Source organism: Numenius arquata, chromosome 2, assembly GCF_964106895.1.
Source record: "Numenius arquata chromosome 2, bNumArq3.hap1.1, whole genome shotgun sequence".
Classification (NCBI taxonomy): Eukaryota; Metazoa; Chordata; class Aves; order Charadriiformes; family Scolopacidae; genus Numenius; species Numenius arquata.
In genome coordinates, this window is record NC_133577.1 from 77,934,805 (window position 1) to 77,952,541 (window position 17,737).

General features: G+C 50.0%; 1 protein-coding gene across 1 annotated transcript in view; it reads left to right on the forward strand.

The window, feature by feature from the left end:
• Positions 1-12,672, forward strand: part of MEI1 (meiotic double-stranded break formation protein 1) — a 38,806-nt gene extending 26,134 nt beyond the window's left edge. Inside the window, exons 22-31 of the mRNA XM_074168560.1 lie at positions 1,255-1,359; positions 3,047-3,157; positions 3,741-3,922; positions 5,607-5,688; positions 6,154-6,359; positions 7,072-7,153; positions 9,805-9,911; positions 10,720-10,851; positions 11,202-11,311; positions 12,627-12,672. Of these exons, the coding sequence (XP_074024661.1) occupies positions 1,255-1,359; positions 3,047-3,157; positions 3,741-3,922; positions 5,607-5,688; positions 6,154-6,359; positions 7,072-7,153; positions 9,805-9,911; positions 10,720-10,851; positions 11,202-11,311; positions 12,627-12,672 (1,163 nt within the window). The remainder of the gene's footprint in view (positions 1-1,254; positions 1,360-3,046; positions 3,158-3,740; positions 3,923-5,606; positions 5,689-6,153; positions 6,360-7,071; positions 7,154-9,804; positions 9,912-10,719; positions 10,852-11,201; positions 11,312-12,626) is intronic.
• Positions 12,673-17,737: the final 5,065 nt, after the last annotated feature.

Here is a 17,737-nt window from a genome sequence, read left to right on the forward strand (position 1 = left end):
TGGCATCTGCCAGATCTGATATTGTTTGGAATTGTGCACATTTGGAGTTGTGGTGTCCCTCTGTCACTGATCTAGTGGTGCCAGGGGCTGTGGGGAGGTAGATTGTCCATTTCCTGTTGCAGGAGTCAGACCTGTTCCTTCAAACTGCTGGTGATGGAGACAGGACACTGGGCTAGAGTGGCTTTTGCAAGATTAGAGCCCTTCTGCTCTGTCTAGTATCCCCAGTTCCTCTTCATACTGTGTCTTGAACTTGTTAGCTGAGTACTGGCAGCCCCATCCAGAAAGTTAAACACCAGATGTACTCTGGAGACATGACTTCTTTGTCTCACAGCACATAGGCAGCTATCTGTGAGGCCTGGGGCAGATAAATCCAGGGGATCTTCATTCCTGGTTAAACAGTAGCCTGCTCTTACACAACAAGAAGGCCCAACGGTGGGACTCCATCAAGAATATGTTAACGTTAAAGACACCCGTAAATGTTTCCTCCTCAAAACTGAAAACTCCTGAGCCTTTGTAAAGACATTTTCTGGAGATGATAGTTGCTTGCTGTAGGCATGGCTATATACAATGCAAAGCACTGTTTACAGTGCTGCAGTAGAGTGAATATACTAGGGAGAGGGTTACCCTGGGGACTTGGTGGTCTGACCAGCTCCACTCTCCTCGTGTACAGACCTGCCATGTGGGGCTCTCACCTCTACTGTCTCTGCTCTGCCCTGCGGGGCGGGACAGACATCATTTTCTGGCCTCACAACATGCTGAAGAACAAATGCCATGCAGCCAGGTGCTCTGAGGTGCTGGGCTGCTGTCAAAGCATGGGCTACAATCTACTTGACGTTACGGTCAAGTAGATGGGAAGAGGGCAGTCTGCAAAGGGATAGTGACTTCTAGCTTATTAAAGGTGTCAATTTGAATGTGCGGCAACCATGCCCCTTACATGGTTCACTAAGTGTGTAAAAGACCCTGGCCTCCTTTCCCCCCTGCCTTTTTTCTACTTGTTCCTAGAATGATGTTAGCAGGATCCAGCGTGTAATTCAGGCCAACCCACAGTGGCAGAAAAGGGGCCTGATTCAGAGGGGACTGTAGAGATGAGAATTAAGTTGGGAGCATGTATATGTGTGTGTTTGTAAAGGAGGAGTATTTCCTGCCCTAACCCACACTCATTCTTGAGCTGGAAAGTTAACAATTCTTGGCACGCTTTAAGGTACAACAGCTTAGAGTTCACTGAAAAGCTAAGCTGTCTGTGCCTTTCTTCAGCTAACAGGAACCTGCCTGTTTTGCTGAGCCTCCTTTTCCTGGTGCAGCTGCGGAGCAAGGGTGTGAGGGAGCTGGACAGCACAGACTTCAAGCTGCTTCACCAGGGTGAGTCTGTGCATCCATCTTCTCCCAGGGAGCTTTGATCTGTGTTTGTTAATTGTTCCATAAGATGATTAGGGGCTGTCTCTTTGTCCTTTGAGAGAAGGTGTACCTTGCATTACAGTTACGGTTGCTTTGAGATACTTTCATAGCTAGAGCATTGTAAAGAGCCCTAATTACCGGTTCAGTCAACAAAATCCAGTTTCTCTGCCTCCTGCTTTTACAATACGTTTGTTGTCTGAAACCTCACAAAGTGGCCAAAGTATTCTCCTGGCCATGAAATGATTTTGGGGTCTGTGCCTGTTGTTGACTTGGCACATGACAGTATTGCTGTTGTGCTTTCTGAAACATCCCTCCCTGTTCACACTTGCTTAATATACTCATGTGGGGTTCAGGCCACAGTGATGTCCTGTGAACCAGCCATCAAGGACCAGCAGCCTAGCAAACCCGGGTTCTCCCTGGAGTAGGAGTCCAGAATACATGGGTCCCAACCAGCTGCAGGACTTGCCCAATCCACCCCAGTGACATAGAAGAGTGGGCTGTGTTTGTTTGCTTACCATACTGTGACCTGCTGTCTTGTCTGGTTATCCTTACTTGGTGACTTCTCCCTTCTTGGGTATTGGAGGTTCATGCAGGCTGTAAAAAAAGAATAGATACTAGAGGGAAGTTCAGCTGATCCATCCTCTCATCTCTTCCTTGCTCTGACAAATTGATCTTTCCAGCAGACTTTGAAGGACTATCTCCTTCAATTTGAAATATTCCATGTCTCAGGGCTGCCTGTGTTGCCCTGGTAAAGAAGTGGTTTTTCTCAGACATTCATTAGCCCAAGGGAATGGGGGGTGTGGAAGAAGCATGTCCTCTTTATACCAGCCCTTTTTAGCTGCTGTGATTTCAGAGCACAGCTCAGCTGCTCCGAGGAGTCACAAGCTCCTTCTGCTCGTGCTTTCTGCTCTGTGTTTTTCAAAACAACCCTGCCCCAGCCAGCCCCTTCATTCCCTGCTTGGCTCCCCAGGCTATGTTCTTCAGGGGTGGGTGTGCAAGGCACTCTCCTCTGATGAGGCCTATGTGAAACCAGCTTGTAGATGGAAGGCGTGTGGGGAGGCGTGTTGATGTGTGTTTTCTGAGAATTGCTTACTCAGACTTTAAGCTCTTCAAAAGATCTCCTATGACAGTTTTGCTGAGCCCTGCAGTCCTGGATTTCCCTTCCAAACTCTTGCTAAATGTTGTTGCTAAGTGTTTGGTGCTTACAACAAACATGGCACATTTATTCCTAGTGTGAGCATAGTTGGTGAGAATGGAGGAGCAGAGCTCTCCATGCCATTCCCCAGTCTGGTCACCGTGTGAGACAGGCACATGGCTGTTTATGGTTGACCTAGGATTAGGATCAAACTCACTCTGTGGAAACAGGTAACTTACAGTCTGTTGTTCTTGGATTCATTACTGCCCAATGTTATATGTGCACATACCCTTTTCTATTCCTTCCTCCCCGTTATCATCCTCCACTGCACTGTTTGGTCTAAAGCAAATACTCTAAGGCAGATGCCTCTTCCTTTGTCTGTACCACGCTCTGTTTATTTTCACTTCAGGTTGTGTCGCTCTTGTCTGAATTCTCTCCCTACTGACTGACTTCTTTCTTGTGCTGAGGTGCTCTGTTATGTTGGTGTCTGTGTTATGCTGGTTCTTTTGTTTCCAGTCGGTAATCTCTGTGGGAAATGCAAGCCGAGGGACACTGACCTCCTGCAGCCTTCCTTGAATTTTCTGTACTGCAGCCTTCATCAGACAACACCTTGTAGTCAACAGAGAGGTGAGGCAAGATTGTATTGATTGCTAAGTTAATCTTGGCGAGGCTGTAGCTTGGCCATCAGAGGCTGTGTTCTAACTGTCTCAGTAGGTAAGGTGGATTTTTCCCCTTCCAGACACAGCAGTACAGTTAACAAAGACCATTTTGTATTTGGGATGAGGTTTTTTAGGTTGAGGGGTTTGTTTTGGTTTGGTTTTACTGCCTTCTGATGATTCAGGAATTGGCTGCTGAGGCAGAATCACTGTAGTTTTCTTGTTCATAAAACACAGCAGTGGAGATTTGGTGCCTTGTTTGAAATGTCCTGGTATTGCCATGGTTCAAAAAATTAAACAATAATAGAGAACAGCTCTAACCAACCTTCCAGCTGTGTTAGCTGAAGGCTGGTCATTTTATTAGCTGGCCGAGTGGTCGCTTGTTCTGCGAGAGATGAATACCAGTGTAGCCGGACAGCCTTGCTCTGATGAGCCGTGGCAGCTGGGGCTGCCTCACTGCAGCAGGGGCGTGCTCTGCACATCTCTTCTGCTTGTCAAGCTGGTTTAAGCTGTGCCATCCCATTAGCCTCTCTGATTATGTTTCTCCCACACAGCAGTGGCTGTGCTGCTCTCCAATGTGCCCTTGCTAGAGCTCCTGCAGAAGGTTTTAGAGTGCACCTGGATGCGGTCCCCTCCCTCTGAACCTGCTTACCTGTCATCTGAAGATGCCTTGCTGTGCTCTGGATGGCTGTTGGTTGCGTCCCTCTTACTTTATCAGCATCGCTACAATACTGAGGTTAGAACCACTCTAGTGTTCAGATACAGGGAATAGCTAAACCTTAACAAAATAAAAATAAAAAAAATCTTCATTAGCAGAGGAAAGTGATTTGCTTTGGCCTGGAATCTACTTGCCTTGGTTGCTCTTTTGTTATAGTTGACAAGTTATTCCTTGCTGGCCTTCTCCAGCAGGACTGGAAGCTGGCATGTTGTGGAAGGCCGAGACACAAATCATTGGAGAGTTATGGAGGGGCAGAAATCCTAGGGGAAAAAGTGCATACTCAGCCCTCCTGATCCAAATCACTTTCCTCTTCAGGACAGAGCAAAATACATTTGAAGGTTAGGAATGGGAGACACAACTTCCATGTTGTGAAGTGCTTTTTTGGTACCAAGATGATCAATAGTGGAACAGTCACAATCCAAACCTATTGGTAGCGAGTGCTCAGTATTAGCAAGCTTATATGAATGTGGACAGCTGTCATTTTATTTGATGCTTTGCAGTCCGACAAGAGAGTTAAGCTGGAGTTGTCAGCTGATAATGGAATTACAACTTTGAGGGAGGCATTTTCTAATGCCAACACAAGGGGATAACATTTCCTTTTGAAGTATCTACCTAGGCCTTTCTCCCTCACTTGATATGGAGTTAAACAGCATGCCATGAGTTGCGAGCTCTGCCCAGCAGAATATGTTCTTTGGGAGTCATGAATGATAAAATCACATTAAGGACATGCGTGCATCTGCACAGAGAGGCAAGGGTTGGTTCTCTAATGCTGAGGGAAGACTTCCAAAAGGCCAAACCAGACCAAGTCTGTACCTGTTACTTCACAGGTGTGCTGCCTCTGCCTGGGTGTTACAGCATGGGACTTGTATGGACTGTCAGCTGTGTGAATGCATAGCAGGACCTCCCTGCCTCTACTCTATTAATGGCTGAGCACAATTTACCTTCTCAGTTTCCAAGTCACAGCTGAGTCTGGGTGGTCAGTGTTGTGCCAGTCCCAAAAGGGACTTAGTTCTAGTGGCTAGTCTTGAGTTTCATCTTCTGGGATTGACTCTCTCAGTTCATATTGATCCTTGAAGTGCAATCATTTAGTGGCTTACAAGCCTGTTGTTTGGTTTCATCAATACCTTACTGACTTGATGTGCTATGACCTGCAATCCAGAATCCTTCTTGCACCGGTGTTGAGAAGAAGCTACAGATGCAGGTGGCAAATGGAAGTGGTTCAAGGATGCTTCAGCATTTCTAAGCTTCAGTGTTTCTAACCTTCTGCTCTGGGAGAAGGAGAGGGGCTAAGAGGAAGACTCACTTCTTTTGCTGCTTTCTGCTGCTCAGTGTTGCTGAAGCTGCCTGACTGTGTGGCTAAGGTACAGCCATGCCTGGTGATGGCTGTTCCTCCTATCTCATGTGCTCAGCAGTCTGCCAGCCATGTGCCAGAAGGCCTGCAGGGAGCTGTGAGAGCGAGACAGGCAAACAAATTGCACTGTGGTTTGGAAGCTGTGTGAGGCTGGCAACTGGTGATGAGTGAAACTTGAGGGCCCAATGATGTGACTCTCCTTTTTGGGTCAGACTCCTAAACCCTGTTGCTGTTCCCTTGTTTTAAAATGGTCGTCATGGGGTAGTGTCTAAGGACTGAAGGTATGTAAGGAAGCATTTTACCTGGTCCAAACCAGCATCATTTATTCTCCTATGTTTAATTCTCCTCTAGGTTCACCAGACACTCTCTCTAGACCTGACAGAAGTCTTGAATGCAGTCATCTTCAGGAAGAAGAAGCCAATCCTGCTGTTAGGTATTTTGCATGTGTTACAGGGATGTGACTGAACGCAGCTGCTAGTACCACGTTACAGGCAACAAGGGAGAATTGGTGACTATGGGATGGGATGGGATGGTGCTGGTGCTAGTGGGAATCTGGAAGATTTGGTCCATATGGCTTTGGGAGTATGTAACTGGCAGTGCAAATGGGCAAAAGGGAACTGTCTGAAGTTCTGCTGTGTTTGGACAAATCTTCCTTGGAGGTTGGTAGTGACATCTGGAACTGAGCATGAACTGTGATAGTACCTCACAGAGAGGAGACTAAGAAGGGAACTCATGTTGCCATTCCTGCCTGCAGGTGTCAGCAGCTGCTGGGCAACTCTGGTGGGCCCTTAAACCCAAATTTTCTTTCCTCACGTCTCCTATGCTATTGCACAGGCACCAACACAGGGCAGGGGAGAGGAAAACACTGACACGCACTAATAAGCAGCTCCCTCTCTAGTGAGCATCATGCAGTTCCTGAGAGCTGTCCTGCGACAGAACTTCTCCTCCTCTCTGCTGGTGACCGTTGGCCAAAACACAGCCCAAGGTGCTATGCAACCACAGCCATCATCACTGCAGGATGCTGCCTTGCACCCCCTTGCCATGCAGCAGGTCTTCTCGCTTGTTGTCAGTCTACAGAACCTTTTGGTGCACGTCCAGTTGCAGGTATATAAAATATGACTTTTGGAACAACACTAGCGTTGGGCTTCAAGCAGGTACACTAATCTGAGGAGAAATCACCCTGTTGCAGAACCTAAGGGGTTGTCTTTTTTTTATCTTCTGCCTGCATTTTCCACCCCTTACAGACATGTGATGAGGAGGAGGGAAAGTGCTCTTGCTGCAGCATGGCGCAGTGAGAAAGAAGGTAAATCAAGCTATGCGGTACTCCCTGCTGCTGAAATGGATAGCTGAAATTCTGTGTACTAATCTCTGTTTTCACATCTCCTGCTCTGCAGGGATGCCACACCCATAGAGACATAGGTGGGAAAAGTCCCTTCCCCACACCTCTGGCAAGGTGCTTTTGGGGGGTGGTACATCAGTGTACATTTAACTTGCTGAAATGATATTGGGCTCCAGGGTATAGTACATCGGTTTACATTTAACTCTCTCAAGCAATGTTGGGTTCCTATCTTATTCTTTAGAGGCTGTTACTTAATTTTTTTTTTAATTTCAGAATGAGTAGTCGTGCCTTTGTCTGGCTTCTTGATGTGACAGGTAATTTGCAGCATGTTGCATCCCGTGAAGGAGATGAAGGGTGTTATTTTCCTGTGCTGCATGCTCTTCAGATCCTGCCACTTTATGAATTTTCCTCCTGCAATAGCTGTTGATTTTTTTTTTCCCCTTTCTTCTTTTTTTTTCTCCCCTCTTGGTATTCCAGAAAGACTTGCTGCTCTCTCAATCGGTAGTTGCCTGCCTGGAAACCTTAGTGGAATACCTATATGTGAAGAACCAGGATGTTGGTAAAGTCTTCCTGCCCTTTTTTCTCCTGGGTTTCCCTCCTGCAGTGATTTTGAGCTCTTTGATGTCCATCCAGTAATGTCCTGGAGCAGATGTTTAACGAGTTTATGCCCAATGAGAAAAATTATTTGTATGCCTAAACTTAATCATGTGCTTTGTGGGATGAAACCACAGTGTCCGGCTCCCCTGCAGACATGAGGCCTCACTTTTGCTCTGCACACCAAGATGCTTTCCAGAAGGAAAAAAGTCATTGCCCAACGCCTGATATGGTAAGAGTGAAAGGTTTAGGAATGAAGGCATATAGGAATAGCCTTTCACTTCCAGGCAAACTGTAGCAAATCTTTAGACCACAAGTATAGGGGAGGGATGATCTGAATATGATGTGTCTTCCACACAGACAGCGTTGGTCGCAGTTTGGCCCTGAGGGAGGGGAAGGGAGAACAGTGTACTAGGTAGCCTTAGGGAATGGAAGCTGGAAATTCTAGATTTCCAGGGGCAAATGCAGACCCTGGTTTCTGGAGTCCATGTCAGTCCTAATGTATACCATGTTAGCAATATAACATAATATGCCAGCATTGTACAGTTGGAGGGAATAATAGACCTTTCTGCTTATTGTCAGCCTCCTGCCACAAAGTCCAGGTGCTGGCTGTGATCTTAAAGCAGACAAAAGTTCTCTGTGCCCCTGACCTGTTCAATTCAGTCATTTAAACACCAAGAGAGAAGGGGACGGAGTGAATGAACAGCAGACAAAAGGGACACTGGTGGGAGAGAGGAAGTGATTGAATGAAGATGTAATACTGCAGATGAATGACAGCCAGTAGCTGAAGGGAGGCTATTAAAAGGCTGGGTTTAAAAAAAAAAAAAGTAAAAAAAAATGGCATGTTCATGTTATGGGGAGGTTCTGCTGATTTGGGATTATGCTAATGAAATGCTGCTTCAGCAACAGCTGAACCTGTCACTTTGCCTGCCTAAATTCTTACTGTGGTGCACAAGTTCACAACAACAATAACAGGAGTCTCCTTGTTCCAGGCAGAATGATAGCCGTAGCTATGTCTGAGTGAAAGATGTGAGAACACTGCAAAGAGTGTGGCCTGGACTCTGCCTCTAGGAGTTGCCTCATTTGAAGCTTTCTAGAACCCTCTCTTGGTCCAGAGATTTTTCCAGATGTGTAAAGCAGGCTCAGTGCGTATAGTGGTTGGCCAATGACAACAGGTGCTCTTCCCCGTCTCTCACTCCAAGGAGAGGAAGAAGAGAGATAAAGAGATTTATGAGTTTACAAAAAACTAAACTAATGAAACATCAATAATAAAATAAAAAAGGAAATAATGAATAGATACAATATATGCAAATATATACAAAACCGTATCAAGATCCCAGGGAGATGTCTCTGACAGGCACTGGGGAAGTTCCAGACTGGACTCAGTGACGAATGTGAACTGGATTCTGGATCTTGATTCAGGAACCAACAGAGAGGGATCAAAGGTAGACAAACTGACAGGGTCCTCCTCAGACATCAGTCATTGAAGAAGGAGAGCCATTGAAGAAACCTAGCTGTTGGAAAAGAAGCCTTTTCTATTGAGCATGGCAGATGGGATGGAATACCCTATTGGTCAGTTTGGGTCACCCAATCTGTACACTCCTCCCCACAGGTGCAACCCCTCCACATCGTAAACAACCAAGTCAGTTGACCCTGGTTGCCACAGCAACAAGCATAAGCAAGAACCTCTCTCACTGAACAGAAAGTTGGCTTTGCTCCACCCCAAACCAGGACAGTGCACAGTGCTGGTATCTTCTCATTTCCACCAGCTAAAAGATAACCCCAAACATCTTACGTGATTTTTCAGTGGTGGTTTCGCATAGAAAAGTTTCTTGTAGTGGCAATAGGAAGGTTACATGGCTGCCAGTGGAAGGGGGAACTTTCTGAGTCCCATGACTCAGATGTGAGTTGCCATGGTGTAACAACTTACATCAGCAGACCTGTTGTAATTGTCCATCCCATGCAATAAATACATCCTAACCTGCAATAAGTACAAGGTAATAACACTTAACTTCAGCATTGAGTGAGAGACTTCACGCTGTCACAGACGGTGTCCTTGAGTCTTACCTCTGTTTATCATATATGCACCTTATTCAGAACATATTGTTTGCATTGCTGACATGAGCCTCTCTCGTCCCTGTAGTACACTCTCTGATGCAGATCCAGGCTTGGTTTGCGAAGCTAATGTTATAGGTCTTTCTTCATTCCCCAAAGAGTATTCTGCAGCTAAATAAAACCCATGGTCAGGGAATTTGTCCTCATATTGAAACCAGAGGGTATTATTTTTAAAACCCTGGGCTAAAGATATCCTCTTACTATTTTATGACATGCACCCCAGGAGAAGGTTTCTCTTCCTGTACCAGCACAAAGATGGACAAAATGTATTTTCTGCTTTAAAAAGCTATTAAGCTTTTGTCCTCATGACTAAACTCTTGCCCAAAGAGTGACAGATCAAAAAGCAAGTCAGAACAGAGCAGAATATCCCTTTAGTGTTTCACAGCATGGGGTCTAGAAGAGAAAACTTGGGGTCAGTACTGAAGACTGTTCTTACCCAGGTCCAGCCTGACACTTCGCTGATTTTAAAACTGTCTTTGATTGACTTTTCCTCTCTCCCAGCTCTACATGTTGCTTCACAGCCCTGGCACCGATTCCTGCTCTTCACGCTACTCAATGGGAGCCAGAAGTCCTTTCTGCAGCCAGAAGTTCTCAGGCTGATCACTTTGGTAAGCAGGGGAAGGGCAGAGTGTTCTCCATTTTTTTCCAGTATGTCCATACAGTGCATGTCGGTCGCTTACTGGAACTCACCACCTACGCACACACAATCTCAGATACTGCTGTGGCTTTGTCTATCAATATATTCGTGCCCCATAATAATGATACTTTCAAGTGAACTTCCCTTCCGCACACTGCAGAAACTCACCGGCGTTAGTGAGCACGTCCTGTTCTTCTGGTGTTTGTAGCATTTATTTATATCATCTAGGACCCCTGGGGACAAGAGGGGAAACCTACAGAGCGCATGCAATTGCTGTTTCCAGTCAGGGAGAGTAGAGCTCTGCTTGGCATCACAGCTTGTCTCCTCATCTTTGACCTGACTTTCCAGGGCAGGGAGTTACCGCAGTCTACTGCCCTGCTGTACCTGGGGCCTGCAAGAAAGAATGTGGTCCTACGCTGCAGAAATACTGAAGATAAAGCCCTCACGGCAGTGGATGAAAGGAAGGGGTTATTAATGTGAAGCTTATGCCTCCAAATACATGATTGGTCTGTGAATCCTTGTTATTTCACATTTTAAAGGTTACCTGGTTCATTTAATTTCCTTCCCGACCTAAACCAAAATAAGTCTGCTTATAAATCAGAGCACTGTCAACAGGGATATTTACACTGATTCTTTTATAAGTGATACAAAAATCAGGCCTGTGTTTAAGGTGCTGCAGCATGCCATTACACAGAAGAGGTCTTTCCAGGAGGTGAGTCACTGTTGGAGTCTGTGGGTCTTTCACTGTTTAATACCTCTATTTTTTTCTTTTGTTCAAGTTTCTGAGATATCAGAGCAGCAATATTATTTCTCAAAAGGAAATTAGGCAGATTCTCCAGGAGGCAGTAGAAGCCAACCTAGCAGAGCTGCCTGAGGCAACATCTCATGCTCTTCACCTCTTCCTTTGTCAGGTAAGAGTGGTTGACTGCCTTGGAAAATGAGAAGGGAATCCCTGGGGAATTGTTTTAGCCTTTGATGGGGAGCCATAAACTTCCTTTGAGGAGGTTATAGTAAGATGAAGAAGAATCCTGCAGCTGTTAGCTTGGCCGACTGCCTTGAGGGATGTATGGTGAGATTGGAAAAAGAGTGATGCCAGCAGCTGCCTAAACTGTATCGTCATATTGGGCCGCCCCTTGATTCCCCCCAGAGCAAAGTTTGAAGGTCTCATTGCTCTGTGTGGAGATGAGGGAGGGAGGTACGAAGGAACAAGCCCAACAGTTCCCTGTTGGCCTGGAACTCATTCTTTCTTCTGACTGTTCAGATTCAGAGCAGTCATTTCCAGGTGGAGCCACTGCAGTCAGGAACCATTCAGACATTGCTGGAGCGCCTCCTGGGACAGAGGAGCACTTGTGTGAAACATCAGGACATTGTGTATCCTTTGCTGGGCAGATGGCTTTGATAAGTGATGTGGGGGTGGTAGGTGTAACAGAGGTGGAACGGATAATTAATCCTGCCCTTGTTGCAGTTGAAGGCAAACAGAAGCGGAAAACCCCTGAGTGGTTGCTTCTCTTGGCTGACTTCGGTATGAAAGACTTCATCATGCCCAAATTTGAGAAGCCATTTGGGAAATGAGGAGACATTTGGGATGAAGGATGGGTCTCTGCTGGGATTGCGTTCATCTGTATGGCAGAGGTGGTCTGATGAAAGGGGAGCAGGCCAGGGAGCCTGTGACTTCAAAGCAGTAACGATCCCTGTATTGATTTTCCTGGAGGATGAACAATCGCTTAACCTCTGTGTGTGTGCTAACTAATGCCAGTATGCCTGCGAAGTCGTGGCAACCCAAAGATGACTTGAGCACTTTCAAAGTAGAGCAGACATTTGGAAACTGCTGAGTGGAGTTGCTCAATTGTATTCTGCTTGGCCTTAGAGTCCTCTGCTGAGAACTGAATCTTCCTCTTCTCCATGGGTGGGAGGCAGGGCCTGCTCCCAGGTTACTTTTGGAGAAAGAGAGAGCTCGATGCAGTATTTGTTTATTTCTCAAACTGGCTGCTTTTGCCTTCCTGTTTTCGTCACACTGCATTGCCTCAGACAGATAGCAGTGGTGGAAGTGGCCCTGGCAGTGATTTCCTGTTGGGGTGGACTGTCTCCATTGTGGGACAGTGTCATCAGCCATCTGCAGGGTATGTGCTGTTTGTTATCTGTGAGGAGTAGCTTGTCCTCATGCTTACTGCTCTGTGGTGGGATGCTCGGACCGCAAGTTCTCCAGGTGGAGACCATCCAGTCCCATGGAGTTCCCCTCCACTGCCTTTGCTTGTTTGTATGTGGGTGAGGGAAGATGGACAGGAGGTCAGGGAAGATGGACTTGTTACATTGCTAAAGTGGCTCCTTGTTTCTGGGTTTCCCACATATGAAGAAACCTTCAAATCTTGGTTTTTAGGAAGGATTTTGGATTCGGTCAAAGAGCAGCAGTGGTGGCTACCTGAATAAGGTAGTCATGAACATGGAAGACAAAATCCTCTGGTCAAAACAAGCTTTGACATCAGTTTTGTCAAGAAAAGATTTTCTTTGGGTTCACCCCCACTGGTGTTTCTCCTATGTGTTGGGGGTGGGGTGGGGGTGGTGTTCCATGGCTTGGGGGAGGGGTGGTTTAGTAATGAAAACCTCCTGTCAGCAATGTGTCAATTCCAGTGCCGTGCTGGAGTTTCAGACACACCCATTTGGTTTCTGCTCATGCTGTCAATGACAGATGTCTGGGAAGTGTGGCAGTGTCCCTCTCACACATTGGAGACTGAAATGAGAAGATACAGTGCATGCAGCAGAGGAACAAGGCAAGAACGGAACAGGAGACCCTAACCTGCCATTTATTCCCAGTGAGTAGTAGAGAGAAGATGAACGAAGGAGTAATTTGTAGCTCATGTTCAGAAAAACCTTTGTTGAAAATCATTTATAAAGCCCGGTTACTGAAATGGCTCCTTATTTCTTTTTCTGTGTGGGATGAAGCTTGGTTGACGTTCCTCAGTTATCAAAACATGGAACTGCCTGGTGAAAGCGATGTCGTACACGGACGGATGGCGGGTGCTGTGGAAGAGGTGCTGCCTTAGCTGGGGGTGCTGCGGGATGGCCCCTTTCCTCTGGGCTGGCCGCGGTGTTGCGGGGCTCAGTCAGGATCCCTGGGGAAGCAGATGGTCTGCTTGTCCCACCGGGAAGAGGAGACTTCTTCCAGTTCGTTCCTTAGGCTACAGCCCCAGACCCCCTGTTGCCTCCGAACCCTTTTCTCGTCAGGGCTTTAATTGACAAGGTTCCTTCCCTTCCGCCCTTCCGCCGAGGCAGAGCAACGGGCGCAGCCCCGGGGGAGTCCGTCTCCCCCCCAGCCCCGGCCGCAGCTCCCCGACCCCACACCGGCCGCGGGAACCCCTGCGGGGCCGGTGCCGGGGCGGGGCGGGAGCTCAGGAAGTGACACGGCGGGGCGGAGCGGGGAAGCGGCGGTGGCGGCGGCGGCATGGCAGCGCGGCGGGCGTGAGCGCCCATCCACGGCCCCGCTACCCGGCCCGCAGGTGAGGGGGGGCCCGGCCGCGCCGCGCCGCCCGGCGGGGCAGCCTGTGGGAAAGGGCCGGGAGAGCCGGGCGCCGTCTCCTCCACGGGGGGTTCTTAGCGGGGCCGGCGGGGGCTGCCCGGCCGTGGCGGGACAGGAGGGGAGGGCGGAGGCGGGGGGCAGCCCGGGGGCCGCTCCGGGGGAACGGACGGGCGGGCGGGTGAGTCGGGGGTGGCCGCTACGGCGGTGCCCCCCTCTACCGCCGGCCGATGCCGGAGGGAGGGGAGCCGGTGCAGCCCGCGTGGCCGATGAGCGGGGCGGACAGTGCGGCCGCGGGGGTGCCTTACCGGACCTTTGGTTAAACGGCTTTGCCCTTGCCCGAAGGGCTCTGCCGTCACCGGCTGCGGAGTCCCCCTCCTCCTCGCTGCTGCCGGAGCCCCGTGTTGGAGCCGGTGCGAGGAGCAGACCGCCGGGGAGGCGGCCGTCCCGCCCCGTGGGCTTGCATCCCCTCGTGTGCCGCCTGCTGCCTCCACTTCACTTGACACTGCTCTGGGTGGGTTTCCCACAGCGCGGCCGGGGTAGTCTCTGCTAATCCGATTTCCACGCATCCGTCCCTGCGCGATTGCCATTAGTTTCAGCGGTGCTCGAAAGAGGATCCCCGTCTCGCTGCGCCCCCAGCCGCCCGAGCCCCTCGGGGGGCTGCTGGCCCCCTCCAGCGGGACGGCAAGCACGCAGGTGGGCTGGGACGGATCCGTCCCCGGTGGAAGTCACAGCAGCTGGCTGGCTTCGGTGGCGGCTGCCTAACCCTGGCTGGCAGCTGTCCCTACAATATGTGAGATCTGTTTTTGGTGGTTAAGCGACTTTTGAGGTAAGCAGATGTAAACGGCTGTTGGTGTTTACCAACCTGGTGTTTACTTACCTGATCCTGTAAGCCCTGTGTAGAAATGTCCTGGCAGAAGAAGTCTGAGCAGCCTGTGTTTCACTTCTGAAGCTTTTGGTTTGGCTCTGACAAGAGATTGATCTTCATCTGGTTGACCGAGGAGCGGCTCAGGGATGGATTTGTGGGGCTGGGAGTTTTCATTCCTTGTTTTACCACAGTGTGCTCCCGGGGCAAGCTGGCTGATGATGCTTTTCCCCTGCATTTTAGTGCCTTGTAGAGGGGAAGGGGGATCCTGCAAAAGTCCCTCCCAGGAATTGAAGCGTGGCAGCATGGCTCTGCCTTGCGAGCTCATTAAGCAAATAAATCCCAGGGATGCTCAGTTCAGATGGGGCTCCTGCAGGAGAATTTATAAAGTCATTAAAAACATTTTAATGGAAAGTACTAACCATCTATAACACAGCATCTGTTGTCATGTCTTTGGAAAAACACGTCTAAATTAAGAGAATGGGAGACAGTGAGACAGACTGGTGGGCTTTCTGCTGAAGCTACCAGCTGGCCGGGGCTGTGAGGGAATATTGGTGGAAACTCCTTCCCATCTGTAGCATCAGGCCAGGCCCTGGCTCCCTGAATTGCTCTGGGAGCACTGGGCAAAGCTGGCTTTGGCAGGGATTAGTTTAGAGAGGAATGAGGAGGGAAGAGAAGAACAGCTCTACAGTGTTTCTGTCTCATCTCATCCCTCAGTGGATGTGAAGACACGAGAGAGGGTTTGTGGGAAAAGCATGGAGGAACATCTGCAAGAACCTTTGGCATCCCTGTGCTTACACAGCCTGGCCTGGAGAGGAGGGAACGTCCTCTGCTATTAAAAAGGGGTGAAATGGGCAGGGCAGTGAAGGGAAATAAGCTCAAGCTGGTCCCATGTGGCACCAGCAGCTTCACTTTCCCTATGGGTGAGGGCAACAACTGGCTCCTGCTTCATTTTCACCGGGGTGTTTCGGCCCTGATGGATGATGGTCGGTAGCTTCGATGGGAGAGTAAGTGTCAGCAGGGAAGGTGTCGGATGAAAAGGTGATGATGAGCTTCTGGTATGGCGTGGTTCTGTGGTGCTCTTCTTCTGACCTTGTCCCACGGCTCAATCTGGTGGGCTGCTGCAGGAGGAATCATTAAAAACATTTTCATTGAAAACACTAGCCATCTATACCACAGCATCTGCTGTCGCGTCTCTGGAAAAGCCTGTCTCCCTTCTGAGACTCGGGGGCAGCCAGGCAGGCTGGTGGGCTTTCTGCTGCAGCAGCCAGCTGGCTGGCAACCACTTCGGCTGAGAGCCATGCTTCACTCTGATGCTGCATGACTGGGGTTGTTTTGCAGCTCAACGTCTTCCTCCTTGGAGTGGCTGCGGGGTATCCTCCGTCCACTCGACTCCCGTGTTGGAAGTGGGGGACGCGGGAGCCCCTGCCCTGACAACGCATGCTGGGACTGCCATGGGCAGTGTGGCAGAGCTGTAGTGGGCAGCATGTCTGCTGTTTGCCTTTCAGCCTGGTCTGGAGGACACCAGCTGCCTCCAAGGTCTCTCTCCAGTTCTCCACCAGCGTGGCAAATAGCCAGCCTGGCCCTTATGGCCACATGCCCGGTCTGAGGGGCAAACAGGAGCCTAGGTCCTAGGGCAGTTGCATATTGTGCTTTTGGGTTGCTGCTCTTCCTCCTCTCCAAGAGCCTGGGAGTGAGCAAGAAGCTGTGGGGGGGCTCTGCAGAAGGGGGACCTGCACCCCCTTGCTGAGCTAGGCCTTGGGCCTTTGGGTCCTGGTTCTTGGCAAGGTGAAGCAGTCTTTTGGAAGCCAACCAGGCTGGTGGGTCCAGCAGAGCATCTGCTTGCCCAGGCTAGAGAATTTCTCCTTGCAGCCTTGGCTTGTCAGTGTGCTTTGTGGCCTTCAGGGTGGCTGGAATAGGCGTTAAGCCTCATGCCAGAGTGGGCAGAGGGGACAGACCCTGAGCCTTCATGGGAGGCTTGTGCTGCCATCCTGGCTCTGCGTCGTGTCCGAAACATGGGGCATGATGCAGAGCCCATGTCGGGGGCAGCCATGTCTTTCTTCGTAACGCTGGTCGTAGTCGCTCTGACCCATTCCCTTCCAGGGGTGCTGCCTTTTGCAGAGCACAACAGTGAAATAACCCAGAGGGTGTCTCGTGTTTGCCTGACGCCGTTTCCCTGCCCGTGCCGGGGGTGCGAGGGCCTTGGCTCAGCCTCGGTGGGAGGCGCGTGGTGGGAGCTGCTGCAGGGCTGGGAGAGCTGTTAGTGCTGCCTGCTCTGCCTCAGGTTGAACAAATTGCATTTGTTGAAAAACAGAAAAACAACAAGGAAAAAAACCCTTTAGATTTGGTGTGAAGAAGGTATTTGTTTCTGTTCCAGTTGTTAGGGCATCGCAGAGAGAGGCTCGGCTGGGCGGGTGAGCCCAGGCTCGGGAGGGGAGCAGGGTGGCAAGGTGAGGGCAGCTCTGGTGGCCTTACACATATGCCTTTCCTTTGGGAGCAGGAAAGGAGGCTCAGGGGATGCCTCTAAAGGAGCTGCTGCTGCTTCCATAATCGCAGGCGGCTGCTGTTCGGCTCCAGAGATACCTCGTCCCTGCGGACAGGCGGCCTCAAGTCCTGCCACCTGGAGGCCGAGGTACTGCTCTCCTTTTTGAGGTCTAGGCTGTTCCAGGGACCAGGATCCTTGTTCTCAAAAACCTCCTCTAGCGTCTCTTCTGCATGTTGGCTCTGTCTGAGGGACCCTTGTGGCCAGGAACAGCTCTGCCCAACCACATCCCTGCAGAGCCTCAGGCTCCATCTGGGCAGGGACATGCTTGGGGCGAGTATGGGGGAGTTACCACCAGGCCACTCAAATGCTGCTTTTTGGTGTGGGGGCCACAACTGGCGCCCGGCTTATAGCAAGGGCAAGGGTCCAGGTACCAGCACCCCAAGAGGTGAAGTGAGATGGCTGAGCTGGTCAAGCCTGATGCTTGAAGGAGAGGTGGACTTCAGTCCGTTGACGATTCTCCCCCTCCCTTCGGCCATGCTGCTTCAGTCACTGGGCTCCTCTAACTCGCAAACCCAGCAAAAAGCTAGCTGTTATTTTTGGGAGAAGGGGTAGGACTTAATTTTTCTGCTGGGTCAGTGCTCAGTCAGATCCCTGGGGGCCCAGCCGGTGCCCAGCTGGCAGCAGAGACAGGTAGAGAGGAGGGGGAGACCAGGGCTTCCCTCACAGGGGGGAGTGGGCCAGCTGCAGCGTCGCCCTGTGGTCCTGTTCTGACCACTGTCTCCCTCAAACCCCTCGTGGGGACAAGGGAGAGGTGGGCAAGGACCCTGGTGCTGAGGGCGATGTGCCATCAGTCCTGAGAGGCTCCTGTGATGTCTCCCTTTGGTAAGTCTCCTCACTGGTCACTGGTTTTGTTGGTCCTTTTTGATCCAGGCTGCA